This window comes from Camelina sativa, chromosome 10 (genome assembly GCF_000633955.1).
Source record: "Camelina sativa cultivar DH55 chromosome 10, Cs, whole genome shotgun sequence".
Classification (NCBI taxonomy): Eukaryota; Viridiplantae; Streptophyta; class Magnoliopsida; order Brassicales; family Brassicaceae; genus Camelina; species Camelina sativa.
Window position 1 is genome coordinate 4,415,211 of NC_025694.1, and position 13,568 is coordinate 4,428,778.

General features: G+C 37.7%; 4 protein-coding genes across 9 annotated transcripts; 3 read left to right on the plus strand and 1 right to left on the minus strand.

Annotated features, from left to right (window-relative positions):
- Positions 53–3,651, minus strand: LOC104720040 (coatomer subunit beta-1-like). The gene is made up of 4 exons (XM_010438012.2): positions 3,482–3,651; positions 581–2,637; positions 159–359; positions 53–100 (listed from the first exon to the last, which is right to left on the minus strand). Exons 2-4 carry the CDS (start codon positions 2,624–2,626, stop codon positions 53–55), a joined length of 2,295 nt encoding a protein of 764 aa, XP_010436314.1. The 5' UTR covers positions 2,627–2,637; positions 3,482–3,651.
- On the plus strand, positions 4,785–5,394 carry LOC104717044 (pathogenesis-related protein PRB1-3-like). The gene has a single exon (XM_010434553.1). It carries the CDS (start codon positions 4,818–4,820, stop codon positions 5,373–5,375), a length of 558 nt encoding a protein of 185 aa, XP_010432855.1. The 5' UTR covers positions 4,785–4,817; the 3' UTR covers positions 5,376–5,394.
- On the plus strand, positions 5,844–7,519 carry LOC104717045. Of its 2 annotated transcripts, none has more exons than XM_010434554.2 (3): positions 5,844–6,058; positions 6,147–6,416; positions 6,867–7,519. In XM_010434554.2, the coding sequence occupies exons 2-3, from the start codon at positions 6,220–6,222 to the stop codon at positions 7,309–7,311; spliced, it is 642 nt and encodes a 213-aa protein (XP_010432856.1). In that variant the 5' UTR covers positions 5,844–6,058; positions 6,147–6,219; the 3' UTR covers positions 7,312–7,519. The 2 variants fall into 2 exon arrangements, with proteins under 2 accessions (XP_010432856.1, XP_010432857.1); XM_010434555.2 differs by having other exon boundaries at positions 5,844–5,963.
- Positions 8,106–12,849, plus strand: LOC104717046 (E3 ubiquitin-protein ligase MBR2-like). 5 transcript variants are annotated; one of them, XM_019231109.1, is made up of 8 exons: positions 8,106–8,396; positions 8,496–8,573; positions 8,658–8,818; positions 10,641–11,663; positions 11,766–11,816; positions 11,895–11,996; positions 12,082–12,252; positions 12,521–12,849. In XM_019231109.1, the coding sequence occupies exons 4-8, from the start codon at positions 10,671–10,673 to the stop codon at positions 12,656–12,658; spliced, it is 1,455 nt and encodes a 484-aa protein (XP_019086654.1). In that variant the 5' UTR covers positions 8,106–8,396; positions 8,496–8,573; positions 8,658–8,818; positions 10,641–10,670; the 3' UTR covers positions 12,659–12,849. The 5 variants fall into 5 exon arrangements, with proteins under 5 accessions (XP_019086654.1, XP_010432859.1, XP_010432860.1 ...); XM_010434557.1 differs by lacking the exons at positions 8,106–8,396; positions 8,496–8,573; positions 8,658–8,818 and adding an exon at positions 9,923–9,998; XM_010434558.2 differs by lacking the exons at positions 8,106–8,396; positions 8,496–8,573; positions 8,658–8,818 and adding an exon at positions 10,076–10,094.

Below are 13,568 nucleotides of genomic sequence, written 5' to 3' on the forward strand. Positions count from 1 at the left end.
GCTCCCAGGAAAAAATCACCAGTTAGAAGCAGTGCCCTCAAATTTCCAGAAGTCAGCGATCCTTGAACAACTGTAGGTGAGGAAAATGTGGTTTCAGAGGCTGCGCTTTGGGTAGCATAAGTTCCATCAGCAAGAATCACTGGTTTTCTTGAGGACACCATGGCAGAAGAGGTAGGCTGAATTTTCTTCGATGTTTCAGTTGGTTCAGACTCCTCAGAAACAGAGTAAAATGGTAATTCGCCAAGGCATTGTTTAATGGTTGAAATGCCACTCTCAACTTCTGAAAGTGATAGGCAATACTCTCCAATAATCCAAAGAGCACAAGGGCAGACCTTTCCTNGCTCAAGCTGACTCATTCCCTGAAAGATACTTATACTCAGTAATTTCATCATCTAACCAAAAAATATAAATATAACCAGGCACTTTCAACTTCCATTGTCCCTCTTTAAATGTCAGAAATTGAAAAACAAAAGTGAATCTGAACTTTAAGAGAAAGATACCGAGGTATAAGAACTGAATAGATTGCCAAGGAAAAACACACACACAACAAGGAAAGGGAAAGCTTAGAAAGTAATATTACCTTCCGGCTCTTAAGATGGAAGAAGTCAATTAGATCATCAGGCTGAGCATGAGTTGTTTGGGTCTTTGCCTTAAGTTCCTCCATCTCTCTAAGCTGTTTTTCGGAAATCATCTTGACAAAACTCTGACGGCAGGTTTCCAACCATATCCTTTTCATCTCATCATTCCTATGGCAAAGCAATTTTATGCACAAGACAATCCTCTCATACGAATCATTATCAATAGGGTGTGGAGAAACAGGTGATTGCCCAAGTTGCAACATAGAAACCATTATCAGCAAAGCCTGTGAGACTGTCTGGTTCACTTCAGTTTTAGAAGACTGAACCTCTTCCAACCTAAGAACAAGTTTAGTCAATGTGCAAGCAACCACCGCTCCCAGGAAAAAATCACCAGTTAGAAGCAGTGCCCTCAAATTTCCAGAAGTCAGCGATCCTTGAACAACTGTAGGTGAGGAAAATGTGGTTTCAGAGGCTGCGCTTTGGGTAGCATAAGTTCCATCAGCAAGAATCACTGGTTTTCTTGAGGACACCATGGCAGAAGAGGTAGGCTGAATTTTCTTCGATGTTTCAGTTGGTTCAGACTCCTCAGAAACAGAGTAAAATGGTAATTCGCCAAGGCATTGTTTAATGGTTGAAATGCCACTCTCAACTTCTGAAAGTGATAGGCAATACTCTCCAATAATCCAAAGAGCACAAGGGCAGACCTTTCCTGCACGGATCTGATAGAACGTGTCCAACAACCTGGTAATGATTGAAACTCTTAACTTGGGATTTGTTTCAATTATCTCTCTAACAAAAACAGCCACGTCAAGAGCAGAAGCCACATTGCTATCTCCCAAGAAATCCATTAGAAGATGGACCACTGTGCTTGCAACTTCAGGGAACTTAACTGCACAAGCATGGATTGCTTGAATAAGCATTTGTCTGTACTCTCCATTCTTCTCAAGCTCTCCACTCTGTGTCTTCACAACTTCTTTCTTCAGCATTTGCACGACCTCATTGATATTATGATGAGTAATCAAGTCAAGGGCAATGTCAAGTGTCTTCCTGCGGATATCAAGGTTTGGGCTTGAGAGTGCTCTAAGAACATCTATTATCAACTCAACCATGATATCTCTGTGCAATGTCTTTAGTTCATTCAACCGATCGAGCAAAATAAGCTTCACATTGTTGTCACTCTGAGAAGAAAGAAGTTTGCAGTAGGTGTCGGCAGCAGCCCTAATAGCAGTAGGGGCAGATGAGAGAGAAACAAGTGTCCCAGCACATTCGTAGATAACTGCAGAAGAAGTGGCACTTAACAGAGAAATAATAATCTTAATATATTTCCCCTTCTCTGATGGTTTAGTCTTACACACACTTCGAATCAACTCCAGAACCACCATCTGAAGGGACTCATCCCAGTCTGAAACCTTGTCAACATTGCTCAGAAGATAATTCACTGCTCGCTCTTCAGCACAGGTGAAGAGCATTAGAAAAGCATTTCTCTTGGCAGACGGATCTTGTTCTGTTGATAGAACTTTCTCGATCATTTCAGGCGCATCGACGAAAAGTTGCTCGCCTTGTGGAAGCTTATATATCGACATGATGGCCAGAATTGCATTCCTGCGAACAAATGGATGGCGGTGCTCCAGATTTTGTAACACTGATGGAGTCAAAGGCTCCACTATTTCAGTCTCCTTCAACCGACAGAGAAACCTCAGTGTCACTCCACGGATGTACTCATTCGGATGCTGAAGGTTATTCCGAAGATTCTGGCAAATCAAAATCATTTCAGGCAACACCTTCCCCTTGGAATCCGTTTTTTCAATCAGCTCCAGGTACAGCAACAGAAGCTTTTGGATTGTGTGGTCCTCAGAAGGCAGCACATATCTTATAATGGTTATGAAAAGCTGAGGAATGGTTTCACCATTCAGCAAAAGCATAACCGCTTTCTTCATGGCATCAACCTTTGCTTCAACATCATTTCCTTCAAGAGCTTCTTTAATCTCATTTGCAACTGCTGGAGTCCCTTTGTCATAGTGCACAAGCAAGGTACTAGATTTGTCCATCTTTTCCGGTGCTGCACAAAAAAGTGAAAGGGAAACCGAAGGGAAGTCAACTTGTGAGCTCAAATGAAAAGAAAATCATGAAAGAACATAACGTTGACCCATGTAACATAAGAAAGACAGAGAGTGAATAGAGGGAATAGGAACCCAAAATCATTAGAAACTAAATGCATAACGAGGTATAGATCACAAGTAACAAACAAGATATCCAACATGTTAACATTTAATTGCTGGGGGTCAAGTTTAAATTACTGAGTGTAAAAACCTTATCAGCTTCCTCATCACTGATTGAATAAGTTCTATACCAGATGTTTTAAAAAAAATCCTCATAACAACTCAGCAATAATCTACACCACTCTAGTTAAATTTCTTTACAACTGAGTGAAGGATCTCTGCTCTTGAATCAGTGGTTTAGGAGCAAACATCATAATACGGCAATGTCCAATAAATGACCGTAAGATGCAAAAAACACTGACTAATCTAAATCCTCAGATCCAGCGATACACATCACTTTTACTACGACTCCGACCAAAACAATCACAACACAAATCATTTTGCAAACAGTAATACAGCTTACGGATCAACTAAAATTTAAAAAAACAAATGCCATCGCAATGCTTTTAACACCCCAGATTTGAAGAACAAACAATCAAATCTACATAGTCCACAGTCTCAATCAGCTACACAACACATGGAAACATCGATTTCCTAACGAAATCGGATCAATCATCAACGAGATCAAACAAAGAACACCAGAGAATATCGAAACATTGTAGATTTTTTCAATATGAAAAAAAAATAGATCGATCTCTATGGAAATCAGAGTTATTTAGTCGCAAGTTTAAAAGAGAGACGAACCTCAAGGTACGAGATCCAGCGAGAGGAGGAGGAGGAGGAGATCCACGGAGTTGCAAAGGTTTGGATCCACGAGACGATTTGGATCTCGGAGGAAAACAAAACACTCGCTCGCACGCACAAAGTGAGAGAGAGATAACAATGGAGTACTACTAAATTATATGGGTGGATTCGTCTTTGTGTTTACTCCTCCAAATCCGTTTTTATTTTATTTTATTTCCTTTTTTTTTTTGCTGATTTGAACGGGATAGAGCGAGTCAACCTCAAAGGCCCAAAAAGACTGGTTGATAAAAAAAGCCCAGTCAAGTAAAATTTGAGATGTACACTAGTGCCCCTATATTTTTTATTGTTTCCAAAAAGTCCCCAAACTTTATAAAGTGAGTTTAATTAGGAAATTTGAGGAGACAACTCCCCATTTTACAACATAAGATGGTCAACTAAATTAGTATTTTTTTTTTTGGTAATAGTCAACTAAATTGGTATTTTTCTTGTATTTGATGTTGTATATATTTAGTTGGTTAATCAATTGTAAGCCTAATAATTTACAAACTTCAAAATGTAAATTGACCATGAAGGAATGAATCAGATTTCTTATAAACCAGGCATCTTCAAAATTTGCATCACGTTCTCTAGCACGGCATCTGATCCGCCTTACAAATCTGCATAGTACGTAAACATGTTATACTTGAAACACTTAATGTATAGTGGTCAAAGTATCTAACTTATGTTTTAATTTTACTCGAACGAGTTTGTAATATACATAATTGCTAGGAAACGTACTCACGGCCTCATAGGCCTAGTATAAATATAAACAATACACTTGACACAATGACACTAGTAGTAGTAGATGTAACTCTTTGGTATTTTTGTGATTTGTTTCCGTCCCCCATATCCCCCATATCTTTGTTATTGATCTATTTCCAAAAATTTATGACATTTTGATTAGCAATTGACAGTTTGAAACCATAACTACTGGCGTTTAATTTTAAATTTCTCCGGTTTTGAATAATTTATGAATTGGCGTAGCTATGATAAAAGTTTTTTTCTTTACAAAAAACAAATATTATGTTAAGTTTACCTTCATATATCTAATACCTTGATAATGTATATTGGTTGTTTGAAAATAATCATTCCCTACACAAATAATTAATCAAATGTTCCACCGAAATGATTAGCACAATTGTGTTATTGCACATTATTAACATAGAGCATGTGTTTAGATTCTTTAGATGAGATATACGTACGAAAGTGAAAGTATAAACAATGGTGCGTGTATATATATAAATATGGAGTACTAGATCTACAGGGTCACAAACAAATCTAACTACTCATCTTCCCAATGGAACCCAAAACATTGATATTCCTAATTATCATCACCATAACCATCACAACTCCACTTCCTTCTCTCTCTTTTCAAATCCCATCCAACAAAACGCCATCACCACTAACTTCTTCTCAATACAAAACCCTAACCCGCAACACCATTCTTCAGCAGCAGTTTCTCCAACCACACAACATCTTACGAGCCAAGCTTCGTCTCCGTCCCCTAAAATGGAGCAATAGTCTCGCTCGCTACGCAAACCTGTGGGCTCGAACCCGCCGTGGAGATTGCAACCTTATCCACTCCGGGGGACCTTACGGGGAGAATCTCTTCTGGGGAAGCGGAAAAGGGTGGAGACCACAGGACGCGGTGGTTGGGTGGGCCTCGGAGAAGAAGTACTACGACCGGAGGACTTACCGGTGCAAGGCAAATGGGGATTGCTTGCATTACACACAACTTGTGTGGAGGAAGAGCTCGAGGATTGGGTGTGCAATCAGTTATTGCAAGAGCGGTGACACATTTATCATTTGTAATTATGATCCTCCGGGTAACATTGTTGGACAACCACCCTTTTGAATATTGTCGAATACTTATATCTTTTTCCAGCTTTGTACACTTTTTCATCTTTATTTATGTGAAATATATTGTTTTGATTCCTTGAGTATTTTCTCATTTTGTATGTATGATAATAACGAAACTTGTATCAGTATGACCAATTACTACTTTTTTACAGACAAAGAAGCCAATATAGTTTCATTACTTCTTCTCTTAATCTAACCCACCGATAGAGAGGAAACACAATATTTGTTTGGCCGGTTTAATTGTTGATTGGGTTGAGGAATGTCAATTCACCGAAGTCAACTCAATTTCAGACTTTCTTATTCACCTTTTGACTCGGTTCGGTCTGCGTTGTGTGATAATGAGTTTAAAAAAAAAAATCTGAATTGAGAAAGTAGAACCGAACCGTAATTTTAAGGGAAAGTTAATTTGGGCCTTTGAGCCGACGAAAAAAAAAAAGCCCAACACTTAAAACTCAGAAACTGAACCCTAAAGAGGCTTAGATCGCTACATCGACGCCGGTCCTCATCGCCGGCCGAAACTTCGACTCTTTGTTCATAGTCAGGCTCATTTCTGATTCTTCACTCTCGTAGCTGGACCATTCAGGTCAGCTTCTGTTTGTTTCCCACTTCTGTTTGTCTTGATTTCACTTGAGATACTAAGATTGATCCGATCTGATTCGAGCGACGAAGCTATAAGGCGTAATAGCATACCGAATTTTATTTGCTGAATTTTTCCGGTTTAAATTGAAGTCGTTGGCTAAACCGATATTTATGTTGTCATCTTCAGGTCACATAGAGAGAAACGCATTTGGGGAAAGAAGAGTGTGATTTTGCGATCTGTGATTTTTTGTGAGGGAGAAATGTCGTTTAGAGGGAAGGAGATGATGAAGAAGCTTGTGAAGAGAGTGGGTGCGGAGAATATCACGCCGGAGCTCAAGGAGAAGCTCAAGGCTTGTGTACCCGATGCAAAAGTCGTCATGGGCAGAGCCAAACGCGGTCTCTACGCCGGCCGTCATATCCAGTACGGCAACCGCATCAGTGAAGACGGTGGCAACAAGTCCGTCTCTCTCTCTCTCTCTCTCTCTCTCTCTCTCTGTCCTTCTCAATCTGTTGATAATGTTATGTATGCATGTATGTGTATTCGCTTGAGATTGGTTGAATGAATTTACTGCTTGTGATGAGGTTTGCTCTAAAATCAAAGCATTGAAGAAGGTGAAAATTGTAGGTTTTACAGGAATGCTTTCTTGGTTTTGGTTTCAATTTGGTAGAAGTGAAATCTGAAGCAATCTTAGATGGTTAGAGATTGTATAGTGTGCCTCATTTTTGTTTAGCCCTCTCGTTTTGTTGCCTTACTATGGCATTGTTGCTTTTGTATTCTAAAGATTCTCAATTTTGTGTAACAATGGTGTAGAGATATATGTTGGATCCATCTAACCTATGTCTCCTATACTGATTTCTTCTGTATGGTTTGGTAATAACTTTTTTTTGTGGTGTGATTTGAGAACAGGTCAAGAAGATGTTGGAAACCAAATGTCCAGGATAAGCGATTGTTCAGCTACATATTCGACCGTCACATTAAGGTTAAAGTCACAACACACGCTCTCCGCTGCATCGACAAAGCAGGGGGAATAGACGAGTACTTGCTGAAAACACCATACCAAAAGATGGACACGGAGATGGGTCTCTTCTGGAAAACCAAAGTGGAGCAAAAATATGCAGAGCTAGGTCAAATGGAAGTAGCGTTCTTTACTCCAGAGGATGAAGCCAAGTTCGAGCAAGGATTCAAAGACTTGAATATAGCTAAGAAAGATGCTCGTAGGGAAGCTAGAAGAAAAATGTATGGGAGGAAAGGCGGAGAAGAGAAAGGTGAGGAAGAAGCTTCTATCGAAGGTGTTGTAGGGTCTGAGTCACACCAGGAAGATGATCATGGTTGGTTAGAAGCTAAAGCTTAGTGCTCATCTCTTTTCTTTCACATGAGTTTCTTCAACGTTTTTGGATTTTCGATGATGTGAGAGGTATGTGGGATGTAGGTTTATAGGGTTTGAATCCTCCTTACGTACCCCATAACTCAGGTTTTGACTTTGATCAGTACCGAAAAAGTCTTGTAATAAAACGGTTCACAGTTACAACCTCTTTGGAATTTGATCTCTATTATTTACTCTCGTTACGTACTTCTCCTTTCCTTGGCCAAGGGAGGTCGTGGTGGTCGAAAAGGATGCTGGAGTAGGCTGGTTTTCCCCACGTACCGATCATTAGGGCTGATCAATCGAATATCGCCTTATGTTTTTCTAAGTATATAACATATTAACATATGTTTTGTCAGATTATGCACAAACAAATATCCAATGGATTTTTCCACGTAATTTGCATAACTCTTAGTAGAGAAGATAAATTAATCCCAAAAAAAAAAAAAAAAGAGAGACAGAAGATAACGTTCATTTTGGTCCCAACAAACTATTCAAATTGAAACCCACCCACAACCTCCACAGCCACAAGAGAGTTGGTTAAAACGAAGAAGCTTAAAACACGTTGGTACCAAAAATAACTAACTGGATCTCAGTCTCATCTTTTGTCTTCTCCTCTTCAATCAACAAAATATCATGTGATTGCATGGTGGTTAAGCCAGTTTGTTGAAGACTATAGAGCATGTGATACTAGTCTCAAACGACGTTTGTGGTGGCAAATTGTAGAAGAATTAGTATTTAAACAAGTCTTGTTTCATCATCATTTCATCCATACAAGCTTAAAATTGTTAGTGTTTTTTCTACTTACATTTTGTAACGTCCAAACAAGTCATCAGTTGTAAGATGGAAGGCAAATTTGTAGTTGTGCTCATGATGAGTCTGCTCATGGTGCAAATTCAAGTTGAAGCAAAGATCTGCTGCCCGTCCCAGAATGCTAGAGATGCCTATATTATTTGCGATTATACCCCAGGAATGCCCCAGTTCCTTTTGCTTATTATCCACTCGCTGCACAGAAGTTCCTGATAACGGTCGATGCCCTTCAGGCTATATTTACAGCCGTCTCGAGAACTCAGGTAAATTGATTTTTTTTTTTAGTGTTTTGTTATTTATTCGTTGCAAAGATGGGTTTTAATATTGATGCAAGTTGCATGAGTTTTGATTTGTGACTCAAGGTGATGCTGTCAATGAATATTGCAAGCTGGGATGTGCTTCCTCTGTGTGCAGTGCCATTACTTCGCTCAAGAAGTCTGGTAAATAGACTCCCCAAGATCTATTGTTGTTGTTAGAAACATTGATGAATTAATAATTCATTCTGATCTTGTTTTGGTGACTAGATGCTAGTGAAATTGTGGGTGGAACCGTTGAAAAATGTACCAAGGCATGTTCTATTCTATGCACCGAGGGCTTTGTGAAGCCTGCACTTGAAACTGCCTAAACGAGAGAGGATATCCACATCCATGTGTTCAAAGTGTTCTTTTCCCTGTTTCCAATAATTGTAAGTATGACAAAAATGCTAGACTCTTGTGTTAGCTCCCCTACTACTTCTGGTTTGTTTATGTTTTACTATTTTCATTTTGTCTATGTGTTGGTTGTGTCGTAGAAGTTGTGTATCCTTTCTATATGTTCTTGTCTAGATAAAAAACTTTTGTGCCCTTCTTCTCTTACAATCAGCTCATATGACGACTACTAACATATGCAATATGTATGACCTAGCTACACTGTTATAGTTTAACAAATCTCATATTCTGAATAAGAAAAGCATATAATTATTTTCATACACCAAAATTCAACATAAAAAAAAAAAAGATTTCAGTTCTAGTATGTATAACTGTTATCAATAATTAAACCAATCATTTTTTTTTTAAATTGATATATACGTCAACTAAAGTTTTATTTGAATCCATCCAAGATTTTTTTAAAGAATTTTGTTGCTTTACCATAAAAGTCACAAATACAACCTGTTTTTTTTTTATTTTTTAAAAGAAATTGAAAAAATTACTCAAATACATAAAGAGAGATTAAAAAAAAAATACAAAAATCAAGGATATAAAAGGCTAGTAGAGAGGTTTGTTGCTATAATAGAGGACAGATAAGTAAACAACATTATCCTTCAGTCGTGCATCATCATCACCAAATTAATAAAAAAAAAACTACTTAGAAGAAGAAGAAGGGGTCTTCTTCCAAATCCATTTTCTCATGCTAGAATATTTGTAATCTTCTGACCAAAAAAAAAAAAAAAAAAGATTTTGGTTACAATAACTTTTGTTTATTCAAAAAAAAAAAAAAAAAAAAAAAAAAAATTTTGTTTACCAACTTATTATTAGTTCTCTACCACCACTAACCTAGTCGCAATCTTTACCAACCGTCAGATATTCCGACCCCATTATAAACGGCGAGGATCTCTGCGTGTCTTCATCAACTCAGATTCTTAAGGTCATTATGGAATAAGAAAAAAATTCGATTTTTAAGGTCATTATGGAATAAGAAATAAAATACTTGATTTATAATTCTCAAATTCCCAAAAAGAAGAAAAAAGAAAAACTGAAGAGAAAATATCGGCAACAACAAGAAGAACAAAACGCTCTTCTATTTTTTTTTTTTTTTTTTTTTTTTTTTTTTTTTTTTTGTATCAAACTCCAGGAAGAAAAAAAAAAAGATAGGAAGAAATCGAAAAGGTAATCGTCGTACAAGATTAAAAGAGTTTAGCTTTCCTTTTCCTTTGTAGTGTGGTGATCATGCTTTGTTTCTCTCTGAAAAAAATCTTTAGGGAGGTGTGGCAATATATACTTCGTCAAATTGACTTTTTTTTTTTTGTTTTTGTTTGTATCTGTTCTTGATTCTGAATTGATTGTTTTAAGACCAGGTTAAAAAAAAAAAAAAAGACATTTTCTGTGTTTTGTTTTTCTTTCCAATCATTTTTATGAAAAGACAAAAAAAAACATGGAAGATGTTAGTTCAGAATTGTTTCTCTTCATGTTTAAATCTTTTGATTGTTTTGTTTTAAATCAGTTCATGTTCATTTCGAGATGATTCTACATTGACCCAGTGAAAAGCTACATCCTTTGGATCATCTTATCAAAAAGGTTTTAATTTTTTTAAGCTTTTGTTTCCATAGGATCTTGGACATACTTCTGTGATTGAAGCTCTTTTTTTTTTTTCTTTTTTCTTTTAAGTTTGGCTATTGATTGATCAGATCCTCGTCACAAGAATCTTATGTAGAATATTGTTTCTTTCTATTGAGATGCCTCTGTTATATGCCTTGTGGAAACTTTTTTGAAGATCATGTTGTGATCTGTTGCTCGTTATTTGTGTTACAGGTATATTGATTGCATCATTAAAAAAAATTCATGGATAGGTGGTCGAGTAAAAGAGCCATTGAGGTGCGACCTGACTCTAAGAAGGGGGTTGGTGTTGTTTTCAGAGATAGACTTATCAGCAATAGTTGCAAGGTTCCTTTTTCTAGCGATGAGAAAAAATCTATGAACTTTACTCGGTTTGTTGGCTGCTCAGATAAGAAACAGAAATCAATCTTGTCTACATACCGCTCTTCGCCTATCGGGAAAGAAGCAACTGGAACTTCCTCTAAGGTTTGTGGCTCTAGCTCCTCTTCTTTGAAAACTGAGAAGCAACCGTTGTCTCAGGTGTCCATGGATTCATCAGAGAGCAGCAGAGGTAGCGATAACGAGGAAGAGCCAGATATCTTGGATGTTTCTCTTGGTAGAGATAAAAGGAGAGTTAACAATAAACTTGTTTATGGAAAAGTTATAACACCTGAAGCGGAATGCTCAAACTTGCCATCAAGCTCAAGAATCAAGAGAGGTTTTAGGCAGAGATTTGGGTTGAGCAAGCAAGAGTCTCATCCTGGTTCCTCTGGCCAGTCAACATCTGCAAACCGAGGATGCAGCCCGTTGCTATCTGGTGTCATCCCAACTGGTTTTGGATTGGAAAAAAGATTCAGTCGGAAGGTAGATACAATCAATAAGAGAAAAGTTTATGGAGAAAGCAGTTCTAGCTCCTCAGCTAGGGGGAAGGATGTAACAGAGCCACCAACTGAAGTGAGACGTCATCCGAGAGGTTCTGCTTCCGGTAGTAGACGGGATAGACACCGCATTTTGAATGATGACAACGATGTTGCTCTAGTTGGGAGTCAGAGAAATAAAAGTAATAGTCACGTTAGATTCTTAAACAGAGGGAATGGTAGAGATGGTTTATCCTCTATCAGAGCAACAGAGATGTCTCAGACTGAAACATCAAACAATCTCAATTCTCCTGTCTCTTTGGATCTGTTCTCTGGTTTTCAAGACAGTTTTCGCAGCTACAATTTAGATGGGATCTCCGAGGTAATCATTGCCTGTTACTCTACAACTTGACATCTTGTCTGAGAATCATCAAATAGTGCTTACGACAATGCCCTTATTGCTATTGCTCGGATGCTTTTGCAGATTTTGCCAGAACTTGATAGGATCGAACAAGATATTGAGCTTAATTATGAGGTTCAAATTTAAACACATGTTTTGAGTCTCAGATATTCTGGTACGTGTTGTTGCTACTCATATTTTCCTCTCCTTTAGCAGGATCTGCTTATCATGGAGACAGGTTTACTTCTTGGTGGACTAAGCTTCCATGACCAACACCGAGACATGAGGCTTGACATCGATAACATGTCATATGAGGTTCATCTTTACATCTTTCAAACGGGCGTCTCGTTTTGGGATATAGTATTTTTACCGTTTTGTTTTTTCTTTTGAATGAATTCAGGAACTGTTAGCTCTAGAAGAGAGGATTGGTACAGTAAGCACTGCTCTCACAGAGGAAGCAATATCAAAGTGCTTGAAAACAAGCATCTATCAGATGAAAACTTTAAGTTATGGGTCTATCACCAAAAGTTCTAGTGATCATAAGGAAGATGCCAAATGCAGCATCTGCCAGGTCTGTCTCTTATGTCATGTTTTGTTAGTGATAATCAAATCTATAGGTTTTGATGAAATCTTCAGTAAGTTGTGCATGAGTTTCTGTAGCTAAGGGAACAACACCAAATTTTCTCTATTATTACGTGTTCACATAGTGTAGTGGAAATCTTTGATGGCTACACGCGTTTCATTGATGACATAATAATGGATATAGAAGTATATGTGAAATCAGATATTATCTCTCTTGTCCGTACATTTCTTCATACTCTGATCTTTGTGGTTCTCAGGAAGAATATACAATAGGAGATGAAGTTGGGAGGCTACACTGTGAGCATACATACCATGTGAAGTGTGTGCAGGAGTGGTTGCGGATGAAGAGTTGGTGCCCAATCTGCAAAGCTACTGCCGAAACCTCCTCCAAGTAACCAGATTTTTCTTCTTCTTCTTCTTCTTCCTCGTTCGTTTTATTATTCTTTCATCTAAAGCCTGTGAACAACAATGGAACCAGTCTAAAAGGGCCTCACCATTTCCTTTGTGTACATACCAATTTACACTGGCTTTGTTTTTCTCTATCCCTTTTGTCTAATGACAAAATTGTCCTGTGTTTCTCTTCTTCTTGCCTATTTGAGTATTTTCTGTTTATTTCTGTTATATAAAGATGGAACGGAAATATATCATTTATTAAAGAAGAAAGATATCATCTTAAATTCATAATCTCTAATAATTTGTTGAAAAGCAACAAAAAGTTTGGTTCTTTGGATCTCTGGTCACAATAAGTTTTGTGCAGGAAAACTTTAAAAAGACATTCAGAGAAGACAAAGAGCCTATTTTAAGTAAACTGACAAGCTTCTTCACTGCGAGACAAAGAGCCTATTTCAAAGAACAAGAGAAGTAAGATGAAGAAGAAATCACCCGAAAAATGGGAACTTCGTAGGCTAATTACTAATCTACAGGGAAGTATCTGCACTTGAAGTATTTTTGTTCAGATAAGCAAGGAAGTTACCTGCTTTGGTATCCCAGACATAAATCTTACAGGCATATGAAACAAAGAGAGAGAGAGAGAGGGAGAGAAATGAAAATCCATTTAAGAGTAACAAAACACCTTTTGTGTCCCATAGTATCAATCTATCAGCAGAAACATGAGCCGGATTCAATTGCATCCAAGCGAGAGCCAAAGGTTTCCAACAAAAGAGAGCAACAATTACTGTTGGACTGAATGAGAAGCTAAAAGCAGAATCATCAGTGGATTAGAAACTGAAATTCATGAATCTACATAGCGAGAGGGCATAAGACATTTCCCCCTTTGGAAGGCTATTCAGCTCAAGTATTACTTGG

What these genes read in the sequence shown, in the direction of transcription:
- LOC104717044 (XM_010434553.1), top strand. Translation starts at nt 4,818, where the DNA reads ATGGAACCCAAAACATTGATATTCCTAATTATCATCACCATAACCATC.
- LOC104717045 (XM_010434554.2), top strand. Translation starts at nt 6,220, where the DNA reads ATGTCGTTTAGAGGGAAGGAGATGATGAAGAAGCTTGTGAAGAGAGTG. An exon ending in AGTGAAGACGGTGGCAACAA is followed by an intron (nt 6,417 to 6,866) that starts GTCCGTCTCTCT and finishes ATTTGAGAACAG; the next exon opens with GTCAAGAAGATGTTGGAAAC.
- LOC104717046 (XM_019231109.1), top strand. Translation starts at nt 10,671, where the DNA reads ATGGATAGGTGGTCGAGTAAAAGAGCCATTGAGGTGCGACCTGACTCT. An exon ending in TCGATAACATGTCATATGAG is followed by an intron (nt 11,997 to 12,081) that starts GTTCATCTTTAC and finishes GAATGAATTCAG; the next exon opens with GAACTGTTAGCTCTAGAAGA. An exon ending in CCAAATGCAGCATCTGCCAG is followed by an intron (nt 12,253 to 12,520) that starts GTCTGTCTCTTA and finishes TGTGGTTCTCAG; the next exon opens with GAAGAATATACAATAGGAGA.